Source organism: Aptenodytes patagonicus, chromosome 1, assembly GCF_965638725.1.
Source record: "Aptenodytes patagonicus chromosome 1, bAptPat1.pri.cur, whole genome shotgun sequence".
Taxonomy (NCBI): domain Eukaryota; kingdom Metazoa; phylum Chordata; class Aves; order Sphenisciformes; family Spheniscidae; genus Aptenodytes; species Aptenodytes patagonicus.
The window spans coordinates 205,540,936-205,564,141 of record NC_134949.1 but is presented as its reverse complement, the minus strand read 5'-3'; the positions used below and the strand labels follow the sequence as shown (position 1 = coordinate 205,564,141).

The 23,206-nt window shown below is 38.5% G+C and overlaps 1 protein-coding gene across 2 annotated transcripts in view; it reads left to right on the top strand.

The window, feature by feature from the left end:
• The first annotated feature begins 223 nt into the window (after positions 1-223).
• The window catches only part of NUP58 (nucleoporin 58), a 37,829-nt gene continuing 14,846 nt past the window's right edge, over positions 224-23,206 (top strand). The window contains exons 1-13 of one of the 2 annotated variants that reach the window (XM_076328074.1): positions 224-482; positions 4,429-4,568; positions 5,899-5,934; positions 7,399-7,551; positions 8,594-8,728; positions 9,484-9,594; positions 12,487-12,511; positions 12,961-13,026; positions 13,812-13,986; positions 15,315-15,394; positions 16,084-16,202; positions 18,305-18,387; positions 21,290-21,491. In XM_076328074.1, coding sequence (XP_076184189.1) covers positions 367-482; positions 4,429-4,568; positions 5,899-5,934; positions 7,399-7,551; positions 8,594-8,728; positions 9,484-9,594; positions 12,487-12,511; positions 12,961-13,026; positions 13,812-13,986; positions 15,315-15,394; positions 16,084-16,202; positions 18,305-18,387; positions 21,290-21,491 — 1,441 coding nt within the window. In that variant the 5' untranslated portion in view covers positions 224-366. Of the gene's footprint in view, positions 483-4,428; positions 4,569-5,895; positions 5,935-7,398; positions 7,552-8,593; positions 8,729-9,483; positions 9,595-12,486; positions 12,512-12,960; positions 13,027-13,811; positions 13,987-15,314; positions 15,395-16,083; positions 16,203-18,304; positions 18,388-21,289; positions 21,492-23,206 lie in introns of both variants that reach the window. The other variant, XM_076328073.1, reaches the window with a different exon arrangement.

Sequence of the window (23,206 nt, the reverse complement as noted above, 5' to 3'; positions counted from 1 at the left end):
CCTGGGCCCCTCCAGGGCGGGACATCCTCGCCCGTTTGCACCAACAGCCTCCGCCAAGGGAGGGCCGGGGCGAGCGGCCGCTGCCGCCCCGCACGCTACTGTCGCTTTAAGGGCCGGCGGGCGGTGCGGCGGCGGCGCCGTCCCGTGGTGCATTGCGGCGGGCGCGCGTAGGGAGCGTGGCTGGTATCCGCGCGCTCGCTGCTGCCGCTCGGTTCGAAGTTGGCGCCGGGCGCGATGCGGCGCTGAGGAGGCCGCAGCCGCCGACCCTGAGGAGGCCGCCGCTACCGCCGCCCTCTTCGGCCCCCGCCGCTGGGGCCCGCTGCCGTCTCCCAGCCCCGCTCTCCGGCCGTTCCCGCCGCTGCCGCCATGTCTACGGGCTTCTCCTTCGGAGCGGGGACCCTGGGCTCCGCGGCGGCCGCCGCCGCCGGGGCGGGAGGAGGAGGCGGGGGCGGGGGCTTTTCCTTCGGAGCCGCCACGCCGAGGTAACGCAGCGCCCCCCACCCCCGCTCGGCTCGGCCCGGCCCTGCCCGCAGGCCCCCGCCCCCAGACTCCCGCGGCCTGGGGCTGCCGAGGCCGCCGTCGCTCCGCGGGCCCGGCCTGGGCCAGGGCGGTCGCGGCGGGGCAGGCCCGGCCGTGCGGCACGTGTGTGTGAGTGAGTGCTGGGCGGGGGGGGAGGAAGCGCAGACCCCGGGCTGCGTGTCTCGGCGCCTCTCCTGCTGCCCCCGGAGGGGCCCGGAGCTCCGGCACTCTTGGCCGAAAGGGCCCTTGCTGCGCGCATGAACCGGCTTCCCCATGCCTGCCTCGGCGCGCAGGGGGTGGGGGTGCCCTTCCTGCCTCATCTGCTTTACGGCCGGCTTCGCAAATATAGGCGTAGGGATCAGTCTATTCAGCAGCTAATAGCAAAGGGAGGTGCTCTTCTAATTTTGCTTTATTTTGGCTTTGTCGGAGCAGGGTGTCTCCACGGTTATCTCTGACGTTCTGAACGCAGAATGTGAATCATATGTGTATCTAGGTTTCAGCAGTCAGCCTGAGCTTGTGTGTGCTTGATGTCAAAGCCCAAATGTTTGATGTTCAGATGTGAAATTCCATGTTTTACTTTTTTTCCCGAAGTTGGGTGCCACCTTATCCTTTCTGACACAGATAACCTTGCATTTGGCGTATAGTGTCTTGGAGTAAAAGGAGAACTTTGCTGTGCTTTGTTGTGCAATGTGACATACAGCAGGCCCTGTACTAAAGGCACTGTTAGTATTTAGGCTTCTCAGAATAATAGGTAAGTCTTTGTTGTTGCTGGGGTTTTTCTCCCCTTTCTTCTTGCTTTGCGCACAGCTGTACTAGCAGAGATTGTTTTTTCTGACATGCTTGCTATTATGCCTCTATTGAAGATTAGGGCTGTTGTAGTGGAGCTTTGTATCAGAGTTTTTCCTAAATTTGATCATGCAAAATTGATAACTGTAATGTAAACTAAATGGGCAGGGTGAGCTACTCAAGGGAACTTCACCTGAAGCAGATATATTTGAAAATACTTACCTGTCAGAAGTGTCAGGAATTAGCAGTGTGAGGGGAAGGGAACAGAACATCTGGATCTGAAAGAGTATCGCTGGATTAAATGGCAGTATTGCTTTTTGGAAGCCAATATGAGAGGGAAAAGTTTTCTGAGCCTCTTCTAATACTCTTAATTTCGTTGTCATGGTAGATTGATGACATTCTTGGGTTACCTGTACTTGGGTTTTTTGGTTTTTGGGTTTTTTTACCCCACAGCAAAGCTAATAAGGAGTTGGTGAGAACTTAGGTTTCTTTTGCTTCATGCCTGTTTAATGCAGGTTTCCTGTGATTAAAATGAGCAAGTTAAAATAATATTCGTTTATTCAAAAACATTCTTCTAAATGTCTGAAACAAGGGAAACTCTTTTGTCTTGTTGATCTGCACTTGTTAAAAACTGCCTATTGAACTTGCATATTTTTATGTTTGGGTTTTTTTGCTGGTCTAGCTGGCTTTTTATCTCTTAAGAATAAGTAAAAGTTTAACAGGTGCTAATAGCAGTATGGTACTCTGCATTTTTAGTCATGTATTTATTCTTACAAGCAGGACAAGTCTTCAGGGCTATTGGTCAAGGAGTATCGCAGAGGAAGAGGCCTTTTTACTGCTGGATGATTGGTGAAAGAATCATCCCTACAGGATGGTTTGCTTGAGAACATGTTTGAGACTATAAGAATAAGAGACTACAAGAAGAAGAAGCTGTTGTTCTTCTGAGCTGGCTCTAAGACAATATTGCCAGGTGTTAGGAGGAAAGGGGCTTTATTGTGTAGTCCAAGCATAAGTATTATTCATCAGTCTGACCAGTCAAAGATTATATTCCGGTGGCCCAAAGCCTATGTGATATGCCAGCCTACCTAATTACTGCATTGCATCAATAGCCGTTCAGGTACTTATGCTCCTTCTTTTTGTTAATCGATGTTCTCTATAGTATGCTTTAGCCAGGTGCAATGCTTTGTTCTACTTCTAAAATTAGAGTTAAGACCTGACTTCAGTGACCTGAGTTCCTCTTCCTTCCATCTGTGGGGAGTAGATAGTCCTTCTGGCACATGCTTTTTCCTGCTGGTGAGAATGCTGTCATTGCTTTATTTCTACATTTTGGTTTCTTTCTATCTTAAAAAAACAAACAAAATGCCACTTCATTTTATTTGGGTTTTTTGTCCTATTGCTGAATTGCATATTTTACACCTTAGCTTTCTTCTACTGGAATGCTGAAAGAAGAAAAATTTTTACAGAAGAATCATCTTTGTACTGGAAAAAGATAAGAAACATAAACCCTTGACTAGTGATAGAAGCACCATGTTGTATGTTTAAGTTTACAAGCAGTTAGGTCATGGTGCTGTAGTTTGGTATGTTGAAATTTTGGGAGTAAAGAAAGCTGAAATGCTTTGGCTCCTGTGGAGTTGGACAATTAGTGGGTCTGTGTCCTTCTAAACTTCTTGGCACTCTGCTTCCTGAATTACTTCTTTAAGAATAACTCACACCTAGATTTTGGACTTGCAACCAACTTTTGCTGGGCTTGCCAAGATCAGTTTTGTAGATATTTTGAAAACTTTTAATGTAAAAGTTAATTATAGCCTTTTTTTTTTAAGGATTTACTTTTGTGTTTAATTTATTATGCCTAGGAGCTGCCTTCACACAAAAATAGAGGAGATAAGGGAACAATGAGAGAATACTGAACACCTGAAACATAAAATACTTCTTGACAACTGTTACCCTGAAGTCTAAATTGCATTTTGTTTCAGTGCTACTGTTGTACTTATTCAAAATGTTGTTTAAGGTAGAGAAAACTTAGCTAGTTTCTAGAAAGGCTCACAAATGGGAGCAGGAAGTTACTACAAATAAATTATTCACTTGATCTTTTGTCAATTTAAGAACAAAATTTTTAAAATCATAGACTCGTCTGGCTGCTAGTACCTGTAATTTCATTGGTTAGAGATAATCATGATTATTGTATTCCCCCATGTTTTGTACAGTAACTTAATGCGTTCTCTGCTAAATTTAAAGCGCGTTCTCTATTTGCCGTGAAACTTCTAAAATGTGTAGTTACCCAAAGTAAATAAAAAAGGCTTAATTTTCCCGGTGATGACTGATCTCTGATTCTCTCCTTCCTCTCTGAAATTCATCTGTGTACATATGTGTACATTCATCTGTACATCCTCTCTGTACCTTCATCTGTGAAAATAGCTCTGGAAGTTTATTTCTGTAACTTTCTGACAAGTATACAGTCAAAAAAGAAAGTATGGTAGGCATGGGTCCCCTATGGTTTGCACCTGTGGGGAAGGATAGCATTTTGGTTAGAGAATGAATTCATGCATCAGTGTGTTTTGGTGGTAAGGTAGGGCAAAGTTGTGCTGTTGATGTGAATGGTTGTGTGTCTCTGCTTATCACTTTAGAATTAAATAAAGTAACATTGGTTGAGGCTTCTGGTCAGAGGTATCTAACTGGACTTGTAACCTGCTTTGAAAAGATGTTCTTGGAGGTTTGTTGTCATCTTTGTGCTGCCTCTAACACTTGTTCTCCCATTTCAGTAGTTCAGGGAGAATAATTAGGCAGAACTAATGAGATGATCTAACAGAGAAAAGTTCAAATTTCCCACTGGTCTAGCAAATTTCCCACTGGTCTAGCAAGATGTATCAGCTCAGCAAGGAGCTGAACAAATGGTGGAGTCTGTGTCAGGGAAGCAGTGGGAGTTACAGAGCTGTAGAAGGAAAGAGGGAGATGGGCTTCCTCTTTCTGTTTGGTGGCAGTGAGCTTGGACTCTGTCTTGTCCAGCTGCATTGTGTGTGGTTCAGGAAAATGAATCATGGCGTGGGAAAGAAACTGAAATTGGGGGGGGGGGGGGATTTTTTATTTTGAAAAATAATTATTGCTAATAGTCTTATTTTGTAATAGCTCAACAGGAGGACTTAATTTTGGAACTCTGGGCTCTTCCACTGCTACAGCAACTACATCAGCTCCTTCAGTGGGCTTTGGGAGTGGACTTTTTGGATCAAAACCGACCACTGGCTTTACACTAGGAGGCACCAGTACAGGTAGAAAAAATTCTTGTACAGCAGAAATTTGAATCAACAGTGAAGAAATATCATATGTACACAAAAAACCTGGGTCATAACGTGCTTACTTTTTTTACAGTAGTTCTGTAGCTCAGGTTATTACTTATGTAGTTTTCTAAAAAGGCTTCATTGAACAGTTTAAAAGGTCATTTGCTGAGAATTATGTAGTACCAATGCTGCAGAAACACAAATGCAGTTACCAGAAAACTGTGCCTGGGCCTATGTGTAAATTGTTGCATAATTTGAATCCTGATGTTTTCTAGAAATCTAACTCTTCATCCAGGATGCTCAAAATTATGATTTAAGATTGAGGTATACTTTGATCTGAAAAATATTTTAAAACATTGTTAGTATTTGTAATGTGATATTTGTAATCCTGCAGTAGTAAACATTTTTTGTTTTGTTGGGTTTTTTTAATGTTAGCAATATGCATGAAGAAATCTATTAATATTTTCTTAGGTCTCTAATTCAGCCTATGAACATACAGATTCTTACAGGAATATTGGAGTGCAAAAGAATAAAACTTTTCTGACTAGGTATTTTTTTCAGCCATCATGCTGAAATTCATAACAATGAATTTTACTTTGGCTTCAATATTGCTAGACAAAACGGTCTTTTTTTCTTGTACACTTGTATGAGTAGATAGGGGAAGTTCTAAAAACCAATCTACTAAAAATAAATTCAACAGTAGACTGAAAGCCTGTATTACTGTGTTTGGCTACATTGGGGTAATTTTTTTTAGCTCTCAATGATTATTTCAATTTTCTCATCAGATGTTTTTTCAAATATGAAATGGCATAGCACTGTGTTAAAAATAATCTCTTTAAATTACCAGTAGGGCAGGAACCCTAAACCAAGACACAGGATTTTGCAAAGGCTTTGGACTTTCTAATCCTCTTCATTATACTCTAAATCTGCTGTTTTACATACTAATGTTATGTACTGCCATATGGCTGAAAAAAATACTTGATAGAATTACTTTTCCATATTTTTGTTTATCTTAATTTGTTTGGAATTTCAAACAATTTGCTATAGTGCTGTTATAACATCAGCTTCACTGTTAGCAGATTCTTAAAAATGACATTTTTTGAAGTCAGTTATGCTTTGATTTGTGCTGCTGCTGCTTACAAATACTGTTTTCTATGTTAATGTTGTTTTGCTTTCAACATACAGAAAAAACTTGTATAATAGTCTACGTATTGTCTCATAATGTTGCATTATTTCAGTGTTTTGTCTCATGTTTTTTACTATCATAACTGCTCTGTGGTCTTCAATTACTATTCTTACTCCGTTTCCATTCTTAAAGCAGGAACAGCAACAACTATTGCTACAGGACTGACACTAGGTAAGGACCTAATTTGGGTTTTAATGTTATACAGGCAAACAGAAATACAGATAGATCTTTCTTGTAATGGAGAAAGTTAGTGGTCATATGTGAGCTTTTTCCCCATTACTAATTGCAGTCTGCTTTGCAGCCCAAATGTTAAGGCTGCAAACCAGAGTGGAGTCCTGCAGTTCTGGGCATTGTTACTTGTTGTTAAAGGATTATTCCATTCCTGTACAACAGTGACAGTGGTCATAGTGAAAAGTTAGACTTTGTATTTATGTCCCCTAAGGAGTTTCATCCTTCAGCAGAGGGGAGGTGGGATATGTTGTCAAAGAATTCTTCACACAGAATTTGTTGCTCTAATGAACTTTGTGTGAACAGGCGTGTTTGGTAATTACCTCTTTTAGCAGAATAAAGAGGGTTGAACTGGGAACGGACCTTGGGAATACTTGACTTTTGTTTCTCTGCATCTTTAGTGACTATGTTTCAGCTGTCATTAGAAATACAGGAATATGTGGGCAGTTGTGGGGTTTGTTGTTTTTCTTTTTAAACACCAGCAACTTGAGGTCTGAGGAGAAACTGAGCTTGAGTATCACAAATGTTGGGGGTGGGGGTGGTGCTACAAGGCAGACTGCAGTCCAACAACTTAGGAAGCCATAGTGTGAATAAATAGGAAAAAATAGTGTTGGTTAAAGAAGCAAATGAAATGGGCAGAAGAAGGGAGGAGCAGCAGCTAACCCAGAACAGACTGTGTGATGCATAATCATATGTGGCAGTCGGTACTATGTAGATGAACATTAATTCTTTTCGATAGCTGAATGAAATTGTCGTCCAAAACAGACACACAGCAGTTTCACATACTTGGTATTCTCAGTTTCTTATGCATGCTGTTGTGGTTTGTGTATGTATATGCACACTCGTTTACTTTGGAATATGGATTCTAGAATGTAAAATGTATTCTTACCATGAAAACAGCAGGAAGTGGAAGCTTTGTTTGCTTTACTTTAAAAGTGTTCGAAAGCAAAGTTTGAGGGAATAACTTCTCAACATATTTTTCTTGTTTACAAATTGAAAGGATATGTGCATTCATTTTGGTATGCACATCCCATTGAGAATTTTTAGTCTGTATTTTGGGCAGTATTGTTTATAGCTCCGTTTACCAATATTTGGTTCATCTATTAGATGCTCTTGGTGGAAGCTTTTTTTTTACAGTTTTTAATTACCACTAGATAGAATTGCCAGTCCATGATTAAAGCCCATTGGATCACTAGGAGTTCTGGAGCAAAAATGCCTGTGCAATTAATGTAAATGTTTGAAATTTGTCTGAAGGTGCTATTGGGATATTTTACTGATGCAAGTGATTTTGCATGCTGTGGTGCTCATGATGGTTAAATGGGAATAGTTCAGAAGAGAAGGTGAATTAGGCATTCATTCTCAAGCAGCATGTTCTAAGAGTGATAATTGTTTTTGGGTTTCTTTTAGGCACGCCTGCCACCACATCAGCAGCTACCACAGGCTTTAGTTTAGGTTTCAACAAACCTGCGGGTTCAGCCACACCATTTGCTTTACCTGTTACTTCTACCTCAGCGGGTGGCCTATCATTATCATCTGCTCTTACATCAACTCCCGCAGCAGGTAGGAAACTGTTCAGGGGTTTGGGGTTTTTTTTGTGGGGGTGGTTGTTTGGGTTTAACAATAAAACTTTATGGTAAAACAGTTCTACACTCTATTTTTCTAGCATTTACGTAATTTTGTGGTACTTTAATAAGAAGGTTCATTGGACTTCACTAGTTCTAAATTTGGGTACCCTAATACAGATAGATTTATGGGCAGTATACCATGTGATACAGGCAGCATATAATCTAAGTCATTAGAAGTGTAGCAAGAGCTGATTTGTATGCAAAATCATTATTTTTGTTACTGTTAACACCACTGAAGCTTGAAAGCTTCCTACTTGCACAGCTGAAAAGTTTGGAAAATGTCTACCGCTTGTAGATGGCCTGAAATGGTTAACTAGTAGTGGAAACAAGGTTTTTCCAGTTTAGTTCTCATACTGGCACATACCTGCCATCATATTTAACCGAGCTAAACTGCACCGTGCACGATGATAATTAGACTGGAGTTCATTTTTGTTAACCTTAGGAGCCTGCATTTGAGCTCAGCTATCTGTGCCCTCTGTGCTCTGTCCCTTTATGCCTGTGGTCTCTCTCTACTCAATTCTTCCCTATCCTACCAAAAGCTGGGATGCTTAATTCCAGAGGAACTACCAAGGAAATGTTCTTGTATCATCTGTCTTGTGTAAAATATTTTAATGTTTAACATAAAACATTAACACTTCAGCATTTTAATATAAGAAGTCAACAGCACTTGTTAGATCCATTATGCTGTAAAATAAATTCTGTGCCAACTTCTAGATTCTCTAGTGTTCTGGGGGACTCCCAAATTTTGTATAGTTGCAGGTAAATATGGACTAATCAGGATTATGATATTGTAGGACAAAATAACATAATTCAAAAGTCTCTATGGCTTTGTTTGGAAAATCAGCAGGAAATAAAAACGATTGAGTTTATTACCCAATTATGATAAAGATGCTGTTCAGACCTTTCAGTTATTTCAAATTGTCTGTGGATGTATTTGAGTGCAGTGTCTGCATGAAATTGTTTTCCTTTTTCTGCAGGAACTACTGGCTTTACATTAAATTTGGGTGGCACAACTGCTCCGACTACAACTGCCTCCACAGGCCTTTCCTTAGGAGGAGCCTTAGCAGGTTTAGGAGGTTCACTCTTCCAGAATACAAGCACAGCAGCAACAGGTAAAAGTTATTTTAGTTTTTTCCTCCTTCTGTCTCAAAACATTGAAATTTAACATGTGATTGTATAAATTTCATAATGTAAGACTTAGTTTATATAAAATCTTAACACTGTGAAAGTGTAATTTTTGGCAGTGTTACAGTTAAGAACAGTAACAGGATAATAAAAACGAAATCTGAATCATTGGCTTCTTTCTCATTCTTAAATTCACTTGTACTTAACACTTTTTTTTTAAATGAAAATGCAAGGAAATCTTTGTCATTGCCATAATTGACTCAAGGAAGTTGATCATAAATGGGAGAGGGTGATGATAACAAGTATCTCCTTTAACTGGAGAAGTTGAAAGCTCCTTATTTTGGTGGCTTTTGATCTAAATAAAATCTTTAACTGTTAGTATTGTCATTTTCATGGCTTCCTGTCTTTTTCAGCTCTAGAGGAAAAATTTGTTGCGCTGTATTGTAGTCTTGGTAACACTGCTTTTAAACTCTTAAATGAAACAGAAATACACAAGATGCTGATAAGTTAGTTATCTAATTAGCTACCTGGTAGTGTGAAGAAATTACATAAAACGCTTGCGTACAATTGTATGAAACTTCATGCAGTCTGTTTTCTTCTCTGTTTATTTTGCATATTTTTTAAATCCAAATGTAGTAAATGGACACTGAAACAGCAAGCGAGATTATATGTGCTTTTAGTTTAAAAGAAGTTTTAATTATCAATATTTTAAGTGCAGAAATTCTGTTTGGGTTTCTTGTAGGACTTGGGCAGAACACATTGAGTTTGACTCTGGGGACAACTGCGGCTCCTTCAACTACTACTAATGAAGGTCTTGGTGGCATTGATTTTAGTAGTTCTTCAGACAAAAAGAGTAAGTTTGTTTTAAAACATTCATAATTTTTTTTAATTGAGAAAATTATCAGAGCACTACAGCAAAGACACTATTTCATTGTGTTAGGAGTGTGAAATTAAAGCTGACAGCTTTAACTCTTTTTTTCCCTCCCCTTTTACAAGACACTTCAGTTAATTTCATTCTTAGATATTGTGCTTCTGTAGAAGAGCAAGATTTTGGTTGCAAATGCAATGTAAATTTATTTAAAATAAGTATAAACCAGTATCATACTTGAGAACTAGGATCTAAACCCTTTAGCCTTTCAGGAGTGAAGACTCATAGGGCCGTTTGCTGAAAAGCTATGGCAGATTTCTGAACAGCTATATGTCGAATAGCCACTAGAGGGGGGAGCAGAGCTATGTTTAAGTAATGCATTGCAAATACAAAAAGTACTCGTTTGAAACCAGCTTTCTCCAGCTGTAACAGATCTTAAACTTGGTTTCTTTTTTCGAAAGCCTGCACAATAAAAATGTCGTATTTTTAGCTGTTATTCTTCAAAGCTGTATTTCTGGTGGTGTGTAGTTCTATCTGATATGTTCTATCCAGGTTGTTAAAACCAGTTATAAAAACTTTACCTCTGTGGTAGCTTTAAAGTACTTAAGTAAGGGAATATTGAGCATTGACATGTGGACACTTATTAATTTGTCTTGCTTTTATACTTCCAGAGTAAGCTTAACTAAAGCTGATTCTAAAACGTGCGTTTTCTCTGGGGAATCAATACTGTTAATTTAATCTCTTGATTCCATTCAGGAGCCAAATTTTAAATTAGGTATACCAACAGCTAAAAGAGAAGGAAATACAGAAAGTCTGTAAAACCATCTTTACAGAGTAACATGAGTTGTGGAAACATAGTTCTTCATACTTGTAGAAGAGATGGTGTATTGACTGTCCAAACTGGAGCGCTCTGCATGATGTTGATTGTTTTGGGGGCTTATTACTGAAACTGGGAGTGAAGAAAAAGCTACGATTCCTAGGTTCTTATGGGATTTCCATTACTATAATATTAGGGTATCACAATACTGCCATAATATACAAGTATCTTAAAATGAGGACCAGAGAACCACAGACTCAATCTGCTTCAGTCTGACATCTCTCAGCATTGCTTTGCCCAGCTCTTAGGGTGGAAACTTGAATGAGTACCTCAATTCCCCATATGTTGCATAGTGGAACTGGGTGAGTTGGACTATCACTGTCAGGATGATAAGCAGAGATCCCTTAGCTAAGCAGTGGGAAATGTCGAAGGAGACTGGTTTTCGAGTTTTCTTTTTTTTTTTAATTTAGGCTTTAATTTAGGAGTGTCTCCCATAATGGATAGTGCTGGCTTATGCAGCCATGACAAATATCCCCACCTGTGTGCTGCTACTGAGTTCTGTCAGTACAATTGTTTGTACTGCTATATGAGGAACTGTGTTAAGGTTTGAGGGTGGTGGTTTTATGGTTTTGAGGTTTTTATTTCTTTTCCTTCCTGAAGGAAGGAGGAGATGTGGCTACCAAAGCAAAGCACCCTAAATCCCAGGACAGACAGGGACTAGCACCTGTGTTCTCTCTTCTGGAATTGGTTATAAAAGCTTTTCCTTCTGAAGACTGAAGACTGACTGTCTAGTATTTCTTTAAAATACAGCTGCAGGAAAAGAAGATGTTTTTATATGTATTTTCCTCATGTATTACTAAAAAGAATGTAAAAAATGTAAAATCTGGAGCACTCACTTGCCCAGAAAGTAAAAAAATCTGATTTCAAATCTGTATCTTTTACTTTGAAAGTATTGTTCTGACCTACAGCAAAAAAAAAAAGTTGCTGGAGAGAGAAAGCAAAATATATACTTAGTTTTCTGCCTAACTTAGGTTATCAGCTGAGAAAGGAGTCCTAAATTCTGGGGTTTATTCCCCCCCAATTTTGTGTAGATTTTTTTTTTTCCTCTTAGCAAAAGGCGTAGGGAATAGTTGTGAGACTTGAGGCTCTCTAACATACTGGGTGACAGAGTCTGCAGACAATTTAAGTAGATGTTGCTTCTAAAAGTAGTAGCTTCTCCTGGCAAGAGCATTGGCTTGTGCAGCTTAAAATGTTTGTGGCACTAGCATTAGCTGCATAGCTACTTTCTGCCTTGGTGGCACTTAGAGGGAAGTGAGGATGTGAATTGCATCCAGCTGAAGAAGGTAGAAGCCCACTTCTTGGTCTTTCTGAGTGAGTGTTCTTCCCAGCAGACTGCTATAGTATGGGATGTGATTACTGCCCCGGCCATGACTGGAAATAGTCATGGCCTGTGTTATGCACAATATTGTTCTCAGCTCCATTCTATTACTCAGAGGCATTTGGCATCTTGATCCATAGATGCGTAGTTTGGAGTGTGTAGGTGGTACGTAAGCAGTAACATCTTCAGTTCTGTAAAACCTCATTCATTACTGGACTTAATGCGATAGCAGAATTCTTAGGGAAGTCCAATAGGCAAACCTTCATTACCTTCTATGATTCGTATTTGAGAGGAGGCTGCTGTTGCTGAATTTAAACACTTGAATGTTTTGTGGGCGCAGGTTTAAGTGAGTTGTGGTTGCATAAGCAGGAACAGATTTCTTATGCAACTGCAGTTGCTTATGCATTTGTAGTGACTTGTATAGTGACACAAGATGTTTTGCATTACTCTGTGTGCCAAGAAATTAGCACCTCAACTGTTGAACCATTGTTCTTGAAAAGATATTTATCTGTGAAGGGGGAGTAAATTAAAACCCTCTTTCTTTTATGGCTAGCCTAGTCTGTTCCTCTTATCAAGAGAAATCAAGCAGATTGTAGTCATTAGTTCTTCCCTAAAATCTCACTAAAGTTGTTTTGTTTGTTCTTCAAAGCTTTATTTCTGACCTACAGTTTTTACTTTCTAGGTGACAAAACAGGAACAAGACCAGAGTAAGTGTCAGATTTTCTTTGCATTCCATGTCTTATTAGAAAACAGCTAAACTAAATATGTTGGCTTTTCTACTACTTCAGTCTTGAAAAAGGCATAAATGTAAATAACCAACTTTTGCAATATGGCCAATTTAATAATGGTGGGTCATCATTTTAAACACTGCAATTTTCGCATCAAATGCAATACCTACAGCTTATCTGGCATCTGCTATAGACTGATCATGTGGTCTGAAGAATGGTTTCTGCAAATGTGTACGATGCTTACACCACAGGCTTGGACCCTGGCATAGTATCTGTATGCATTAATCCAAATCATTCCTAGTTGCAGCATATGTGCAATGGGTGCAAAACTGTAATCAGTCACTTAAATGTTTTCACGATATTTAGAAGTCATGCAAAAATGTTTGGCAGTATTAAAGCACCATCTAAACATGCATTGTCTCTTGTAGAGATAGCAAAGCACTAAAGGACGAAAATCTACCTCCAGTAATCTGTCAAGATGTAGAAAATCTACAGTAAGTAGTGTTTTTTATGATAGTTGATTAGCTAAAGTATTGTATGCTGTCGATGCTCTGTGACCAAAAACACCCTACTGCAGCCTGCATGCAGGATAACTTATTAGCCCAAGGCCTTTCAGCAGGTTCACCTTGGGAACAGAGTAGATGGATAGTTCTAGTAGCTGAAGTCTTAGGCTGTTTTTTTTTTCAGCCTTGCTTTTCCATGCATTTATGCAAATGAGCATGCCCAACAAATACGCTCTTAGAATCTGATCCATCTCTCTCTGGGAGTATTAAGCCTGTTGCACATGCATAGTAAGTACTGAACCTTATGTCCATACTGCATGTGCATTGTGGATCTCGTATGGAATAGAGAGAACTGCAAAAGAACCTTCTCTCAGGCAGGAAGGAGGCAGGTTGTAGACTAGTCAAAGAGGTGGTATGTCACTGTATTTGTGAGTTCAAAGTAGTAATCACTTTTACATAGATGCTATATATTTTTTTATATATATATATAAAAAAATTGATATATATCTTAGTTTGTCAGGGTTCAGCATAACATGTTTAAACACTTGCTATTGAAGTTTGGGAGGGTTGGTGGGTTTTTTTTACAGTATTAGCATGCTAGGAGTTAAGATAATACTACGCTATACAGTAATTTTACTGTTCAGTATTTGATTTTGGAAAAACTAATTTAATACCTATTTAAATAATGTGACTGAGAAGTAAACACTTGCATACTTCAGGTTCAATGTATTATTATGTTTCTTTCCTCCCCACCCTCTTCTTTTTCCCTTGCCCAGGAAATTTGTGAAAGAGCAAAAACAAGTTCAGGAAGAGATTAGTAGAATGTCCTCTAAAGCAATGCTTAAAGTACAAGAAGACATTAAAGCTTTGAAACAACTTCTGTCTGTAGTTGCCAGTGGATTACAGAGAAACACTCTTAATATTGACAAGCTGAAAGTGGAAACTGCACAGGTATAATTGAATATAAATTTTGTTATTTAGAGTTTGTATGTTGATTATTTCATATCAGATAACTAGCCTTCTTTATCAGTCAAGTTAACACGTGTCCAAACTAAAACAGTTGTAAACAAAGCGAAAAATTGAATCCCTTCTAATCTGTTTGAAGTTACTGAGGGAGACTGAAATCTGTGATGTCAGTATTTTCAGATAAGTACAACAGCAATAAAATTACTTTTATTCAGGAAAGCGCTCCTACATAGCAAAGGCAACAGAAGGGAATGTGTGCCCACTTTAGTTCAGTTTCAGTTATATATTCAGCTGCTAGTAAAGACATATTTGTAACAACATGCTGGACTCTGGAGCAGCAGCAATGCAAGTATGTTTTCTTCTGATGACTTTTAAAAAAACAAAACAAAAACCACCCCATAACATTTCGGGGACCAAAATATCTTAACTATCACTAGTATTCGTTTAGTGAACTTGAGTCACAACTCTGTCGACCAGTCTGCATCTTAACTGTGCAACCAATTTGAGCTCAAGTTTTGATGCAAGTTCTTTTCAAGTTAAGTTCTGTACCACTTTTTATTTCATCTGGTATGTCAAGGCTGCTTGATATATATGTGTATTTTATTCTAAAGTAAAAATGTTGATGTTTTTTCTATATCTTGTGATAACAAAAGGAAATACTCTATAGTTGTACCTTGCCAACAGTTTTCTGTGGAAACAAAAACTTGTTACTGATATTTTCATATTTCTGTAAATGATGCGGTTGAGAATAATCGCAGAACCAGGCACTGAGAAATTCTTAGTGATAGAGTTATTAGAAGGTAGTAAACAAAAGTGTATGCTGTAATTATCATGCATAAAAAGATCATTTCCATAGAAAGAGAGGCTTTTTTTTAACTAGTTAATCTTCTTTTTAAAAGGAGAAATAATCCTTTTTGTTCTATTTCTTCTCTTTTAGGTGTGCTACTTCCTTGTACTTGGCTGTTGCTTTTTTTTCCCCCTAGTCCTCAATAATTGTAACAGGATTTCTGAAGTACAATAGAAATTAGATATAATCTCTGACAGTTTAGTGCAATACTTTCTCAACTTCTGAGAGCCCAGTGTGCTTTCAGTATGTGCTGCTGTTTGTTCCTTCCCCAAACTTCTGTTGGTATTCACAGTTCTCCAACTTTCTGGCAGTCTGTTCTGTGAAGAATTTCTGGTCAGATTCTATCACAGTGTTAACTTAAATATATGAAGAAAATATTTTATGTGAATGAGCAGTAGAGTTGTAGCTATTTTTCTTTTTGAACACTTCATTCAGAACCTTATCTCTTATTAATTTTCCCTATTAGGAGCTAAAGAATGCAGAAATAGCATTACGAACACAGAAAACTCCTCCTGGTCTTCAGCATGAAAATACAGCCCCAGCAGAGTGAGTTACTGTTATTCATAAAAAATAGTCCATAATGTAACTTGGAGAAGAAAAGACTTTGGGGAGACCTTATTGCAGCCTTTCAATACTTAAAAGGGGCTTATAAGAAAGATGAGGATAGACTTTTTAGTAGGGCCTGTAGCAATAGGACAAGGGATAATGGTTTTGAACTGAAAGAGGGTAGATTCAGACCAGATATAAGGAGGAATTTTTTTACGATGAGGGTAGCAAAACACTGGAACAAGTTGCCCAGAGAGGTGGATGCCCCATCCCTGGAAGCTTTTTAAAGATTGGGTTGGACAGGGCTCTGAGCAACCTGATCTAGTTGAAGATGTCCCTGCTTATTTCACGGCGAGTGGACTAGATGACCTTTAAAGGTCCTTTCCAACCCAAACTATTCTGTGATTCTATGAACTTCATAATATGAAATTTTTTCTACTTCTCGTAACATTTGTACCGAACACTTCATAGAATCAGTGTTTTATTTCTACGCTTAATTTCTCTTTATCTCATAGACATGAGAAAATAGTCTTCTCTCTTTCCACTAGTAGAGGGACATCAAGAATGTCATAGAACATAACTGTTGCAATTAATTAAATGAAAATTGGCAGCTAATATAGATCAGATTAAAAAAATAGTGGCAAACTAGTGAAGTTTAATCATACGATTTGATTGTTTTACTCATGTAGCTACTTCAGAATCTTGGTCGAGCAGTTTGAAGTACAGCTGCAGCAGTACAGGCAACAAATAGAAGAACTGGAAAATCATCTTGCTACTCAAGCAAATAATTCACACATAACTCCACAAGGTAAATGTTTCAATTTGAATGTTTCATACATAAAAATTAACAAATCTTATACCTGTAAGAAAAACTTAGTAATTAATTTCCTCTGTTGTTGTTGTTGGCTTTTCTTATTTAATGTACAGAAATAAGTGTTCAGATAGATTCTGCAGTTGTTCAATGTAAAGATTTGGAATTAAAGGTTAAATTCATAAAGGTTCTTGAACTTTTTAAGATGGATCTAGTTCTTGAGGTGCAATTTCTAAGCCTGATTTGTTTTGACATCCAATATATCCATCTCCCTCCCTTCAGCATCTAGGCTGATGTCTGGCACCTTCTGTCTTGCACTGGGCTGCCTGACCAGACAAATGTGGGTGTCTGCTCTGCCAGCTCCAGATCAAAATGGGAACTTTTCCTTAGTTTGGAGCCTTTTGGTATTGCCTTCAGCTCTGACCGACTGAGAAAATTTAGTCTTGCTTGCTGTCACATCATTCAGTCTTGGGGAGAATCTCTCCGGTGGGAGAACGCTGACCTCTGGACAGTAGTCCTCTGGTTGGTTACCGTTTCTGTGCTCACAGACATTTTTATCTTTTGAGCCACTTTAGGTACAGGTCCTGCAATAAGCAGTGATTTCAAGTGCATATCTTTTTGTGCCAAATGATAATTGAACATCTTGCCATCACAGGGTGGTACCTAGACTCTGGACCTTATATGTCAAAAACAAGAGAACTGTCTAGACTTAGCTTCCAGAATGGAAGATCTGCTGAATCCTGAGGGTCCTCTGTCTTTCCATGTGATCCTCTTGTCTGTCCAGAGTATGAGAGGGGTGCCTTCACAGATTTTCCTCAGGTTTTTCAGCAGTTTCTGCTATAATCTAAGGTTCCTTGCTTGTGTGGGCAAGGCTCAATCTGTTGTGCCAGCATGCTCAGACTGTCAGCAAATGATCTAGTCAACACTGCATTGCATATGTAGCCTTTACCATACAGGAAACCATGACCGAGAATGTCTTGAAAATTTTGAGATGTCTAGTATTCAGTATCAATAAATTGCCTCCAGACTCTTTGGAAACTTGTGGCTAGTCTTTCTAGATACCACTGCCTCCACAGCCCTGCACGTTGGCATGAGATTTATTCCCGAGCTTTTCTTTTTCAGAAAGAAATGCAAATTATAATGGATAAATTCCCCTATGGAGAGGTAGACCTTTTCAGTTCAAGAATCATTGCTAGACTTGCTCATCTTCAAGAACTTGATAGCTACTATTTGCATTTCAGTAGGTTGTATGGCATCCTTCAGAGGAAATGTGATAGCTGATCTTTTCTCAGTGAAAGACTTCAGTACTTTTCTGTCCTCCATTTTGGTACATTGTTTCAGTGCTGCTTTCAGAAAAGCATTTTTTGTCAGCAGATGCCTCATTTTACCAAAACCTTTGAGATTTTTCCCTTTACTCCTAAAGTTTTGCATTAGTTGGATCAGTGCGCTGAAAACACTTTCATATCTGTGTGGGAAGTAGGATATCCTAAATTTAAGACTTTATGTAGGCAAGAAGCTCCCCGTTGTGTTTCTTTGTTCATGATGTGCTTGTGGGTAGAGCTAGAATAAGAGTTCCCGTGATGCTTGTTAATCATGTCTTTAAAATGTAAGTAAAGCTTCCATTCTACTGCTTTCTCTTTGGCAAGATCAACTGAACACTTAACTGTGCTTTAAGTCAGAAAGAGTGGAAAATATATACAAACACAAGAATATCTGATTTAACTATATTTATGTAAAAAAGTCAGGTAAAATGTTCCTATGTAATTAGATAAAAAATATTATTTAACCTAACTTTAGCTTTCCTGAATGATAGAATCATAGGAAATGAATTGCCACGTATATAAAAATAAATCTGAGAAGAGAGTACTTTTCAAAATAAAGTTTGAAGCCCTTTCAAAAAGTAGTCCTTGGGTGACTTGTGTCACCCAATTGCTCTCAAATTCTGTATTTCCTATAAACAATTGCGTGAGAACAAGTTAATGTCTATGTGCTTTGTGCTGCATGGGTTTTGGGTCGGCTTCTTGCTGTGGTGTAAACACTGAATCTTTTCTCCTGGTAGTAAGATTGTCACTTACCAATGTTTTATATGCCTCTTACAGATTTGTCTATGGCTATGCAGAAAATCTATCAAACATTTGTAGCTTTAGCTGCACAACTTCAATCAATACATGAAAATGTAAAGGTACGTTGTTTTGATGTAGTTCTTTCAATAAATACACAGGAACACAGAGGGTCACTTTTTGAAAATATATCTTCAGGTATTCTTTTTTTCCTTCTGTTAAATTAACTGCTTTTAAAAACTTTCAAACTGTCCTGGAGAAGTGCTTTGATTAAAAAAGAACTTCTGTTCACCTGAAGTCTAATTTGAATTAATTACTTACAGTGATGATAGCAACTGACCACAATCATTTAGGTTACAAAATGTTTTTCATTTAACTCCTGTTCCTTTTTAATTGTTGATAAATTTTTGAAATGTCTGTCTTTGAGCTCATGCTTGTATGTTTTGCTTTTTGCCCAATGACCTCTTGATCTCAAGCAAAGATGATCTAAATCTGCTTTTACTCAAATAGGTAACAGAAAAAAAGTAGGTATTCATATATAAGATTCTTCAGCGTATCAAAGAATTTTGAAAATTGTGTTCTGGCTTGCTTAATTTTTTTCAACCTGGTTTTCATGTAAAATCGTATGTATAGGGAAAAAAGACTACTGTGGAAAAAATGCTAATGTATCAAAGGTCCTAGTTAGGCTTGTTTCCTCCATCATGGACTCCAGCTTGAATTTCCCATTTACAGTTCTGGACATATTGATAAAATGTCAATGTTCTACAATCCGTAATTTTTCTTGATCATCAGAACCCTTCTTGGTTACAAAAAAAAAACTTGGAGAAGAGTACAAGTGTTTGGGATTGTTTCTGCTAAGTGACTTCCTTAGTGGGAATAGCTCTGGTAAATCTTCTGCTTGTTTCCTCAAAGCTGCTTCTGCACAGTATTGCTAGTTCTCTAAACACCTGAAACTTTTTTTTACTTTTCCTGAATAAAGTTCAGGAATACTGAGGTCTTGTATGAACTAGATTCCTTGCATTGCATTGCTTCTGTCAGCATGGAAATTCACTGGTTTACAGCTACCTGCCATCAGATATCTGTGCTGCTCTTAGTTAACTCGGTTTTGATACCAGATACAGAATATATTGGCTCCTTCATAATTTTGGCAGAATTACACAAAAAGGATCCCAAATGTGTTCTGGGCCATTCACTTCTGAGATCTGAGTGTAGCCTGAATTCATGCAGTGGTCTTTGTGATGAAACATTTTTTTCCTCTTCCATTTGAAGAGCTGGATTAGTATGCAAGTATAAGCAATAGTATTTGCAGTACCTTGTCAGAGTGACTGAATAGGAAAGACTTTACTTCAGCTTAAGCAGCATTCTATTGCCTGAAACCAAGGGGTTGGTTTGAGGATTTTTCCTTCTCTTGGGGAATTCTTTTGAGATTTAATCTAGTGGGTGGACATGAATGAAGGCTGATATTTTGGAAGACACAATTATAACTAAAGCTTGAAAAATCAGAAAAATGAATGTACTGCTTAAGTGGATTTGTCATTCTGACCATCTGTTTTAGTTTATCAGCTAGGAGATGCTAGGAGAGGAGAGCAGTTTTCCCAACTGCTGTCTCTGCCTTATTTGATGGTTGTGATATGGTTTGTGAAGGCAGAGCTGTGACCACAGTTCATTCCTTTGTCTGAAGTAGGCTTTCTGGTTTGCACATACACTTTGACTCAAAGGTATGAAGTTGTAGAAAAATATGGCCTGAAACATCTTTGCACAGGGCTAGTTGTTAAATATATTTATATCATATATGAACATATAGATACATTCTGTATCCAAGGTCAGTGAAGAGTAAAATGTGCTTGGGCACAGTTTGGGTAGAGAATGTCATTAAATCATTCTGCATAGATTAGCCTTAAGAACTTCTCTACAATGTCTCATGGCATTTGTCAGCTCCTATGGCAGTCAGTATGGCATTGTAGTAAATCTCATAAGAGTTCTACAAATGTCTTTTCTCTACAAAGACAGCACTCCTGATGTGATAATGAGGTCATTCTTGCTGTGTGTTTCCTGCTGTTGCTGATAGGATTACAGCTGTTCAAATCCTGAGTCAGAATTTTTTGGACTGTAAGCTCCTCTTCTTGGAAACAAGCATATCCTTAGCAAGGAACACAGGACATAGTATGCTTTCCATAAAATTCAATTGAACCTACTGTTCTTTGGTTTTAATAAATCTATTACATTTAAAGATCTTCTGTTAGAAGATGGAAATCATTCTATCAGTTCTTTAATTGAAGCCATTTATTCTTTTTATGTTACCTAAGATATCCATAGTTCCCTCATCTGTGACAGATAGAAATGGCTCATGATGAACAGGCCAAGCCAGGTGTTGCCACAGAAGGTGGGGTTTTGAGGGGGGAAGGGGCATAGGCAAGGAGAGGGGACACACAACAACAGATTTGGGCTACTTGTTAAGTTCAAAGCAGAATGATCTATTGCATTTGCACTGCATTACATCGTTGATGAAATGCATCAGAAACGAGTGAATTCTAAAATTCTGGTAGCTTCTTCAGCTTTGTGCTAAGAAAGAAATGCAAGAGTGAAAGGAAGGAAAGAAATACAGGTGAAGGTGATAGGGGAGCAAAAGTGTCTGCTTTTGCGATGCAGAAAGGGTCACGCTGAAGAGCGTTATTTTATGTTATAAGCTAGTAATGTGGCTGTATTTTGCCTCTTAGGTCAGCTAGTACAGTGATACAAATTGAATAGTGCTGGTCTATACCAACTTTGAGAGATTTTGATACCATTCAGTATGTTAGTCTGTTACACTTGACTGCTTTGCAGAATTTAAGAAACCTATTCTGGCTATGGGTAATGCAAAACAGTTCTCTCCAGCTCATAGCCTGCCTAGATGCTTTCAGGTTGTGGGGGGTTTATTTCCTTAAAAAAAAGAAGTTATAAATAACTCAGTATCTCTTTCCTTATTAAGTTAAGGTTGTATGTCAAATACACTGAACTAAAATGGCTTCCCCCCACCCCCTTCAGATGCTCAAAGACCAATACCTTGGCTACAGGAAAACCTTTCTGGGAGATGCCATGGATGTGTTTGAGGCAAGACGAACAGAAGCTAAGAAGTGGCAGAGCGCGCCACGTGTTACCACTGGACCGACCCCTTTCAGCAACATACCAAATGCAGCAGCCGTTGCGATGGCTGCGACACTTACTCAGCAGCAACAGCCTGCTACAGGTCTGAGTGCATTCAAGTTATAGATTATTAGTGTTGCAACAATAGTAAATTTGTGTAAAATTTTCTATGAAGTCTTCCTTTGTGTTAGACTAAAAATCTAAACGTTGTGATGAGCAAAGTTACTGATACATAGCCAATAGAAAAATGCAGGGTAGACTTAGCAATAATTATACAACAGATACTTAATCTTGTGAATTTACTTGTATTAGTGATATTTACTGTATTGTTCTAACTTACCCCTTGGAATGTGAGTCTTCACTCTTACGTAACATCTCTGAATACACGTAGTATAGCCTGTTTCCAGAATTGTATGGTTATAGTAAATTATTTCAAATCGGTGAGGAGAGAATATCTAAATGCATATTACCTTTTTCTTATGTAAAATTAATAATGCATTTTTATATAGCACTTTGGAACTGTAAAATGAAAAATGCTGTAGAACAGGAAGGATAGTGGAGCAAACATCTGTAGAATAGGAAGACGGATGCCTGGCTTATTATTTTATAGCCAACTCCTTTTTCAGGGTGATGTTGGAGCAGTTTTTGCTGGCCATTCTGCTGTTGCGAATAAATATTAGAGAAAGTAGAGTGGATCAGTGGTTCTGTGTGTGCACGCGTGTAAGAGGAAGACCAAAACAGGAAATGCATGACCACTGCTAATGAAGAATGGATATGTATGGCAAAGGAAGTAACTTAAGGCACCTTAGTTGACATTGTTATACTAACCAACACTTCCCAGAGAGGGATTCCTGAATGTAAGAATTGAATTAATGTTTTATCGTAGGTGTACTGAAAGTCATATTAGCACATTTTCCTTCTCTTATCTTATAACAGCAGTCATATTTTGAATGGTTTTAATTAGAGACCTATGCAGCAACCACCCTAAGTTTGATAAATTATTAGACTGTCCTTGCCTTCTCCATAAAAGGAAAATACAATGTGCTTCCAGCCCTGGCCCTTATAAACAGCAAGGAGATGGATTTAAGAGACAAATACGCCAAAATATTTTGAACACAACAAAAAATGAAGTCTTTATGAAACATTTCTCTTCTAAATTTCCATCAAAGACCACAGTCTTCCTGTTGCTGCTGCGTTAATCCATGGCAATTTTGTTGAAGTGACATCTGAAAAGAGTCTGGTTTTAAACAGAAAACATGGGATAATGTAATGTCACACTTTAGGGTTTTTAATACAGATAGAAGTGTAGCTTGTGCAGCCTAATGTTGCCGAAGTAGTTCCCTCTCCCTTTATCTTTCTCCTTGTCTCTTTTTAGTTGTTTTTTTTTTAAATACTCTCCACGGTCATTACAGGATTAGTTGTGGATGAAAGTCATATACTTGGGATGTCACATTTCAAGTTATACTTGCATTTTCATGAATTGGGGTGAGGGATTTGAACTTCCTCTTCCTAGTCCAGATTCAAGAGAACTGCTAATAACTTCAGTAAATTGATGCCACTTATGGCATGACTTCGTGAATATCTCTTAGGAGTAGGAATGAAGAGAGGAAAAAAAAAAAGGCAGAATTGACCTGTACCAACACACCTGAGGTAAGGTGACTTTATACCTTGAGGTATTTTGTAACTTTTTTAGTGACAGGAGCAAATGAGAGTGTGTGTAGGTTGGTTTTGGGGTTGGGTTTTTTTTTTCGGTTGGTTGTTTTGGCAGAGTATTTCAAAAGCCAAAAATGTGCCAAATACAAGAGTGATGCAGATAGA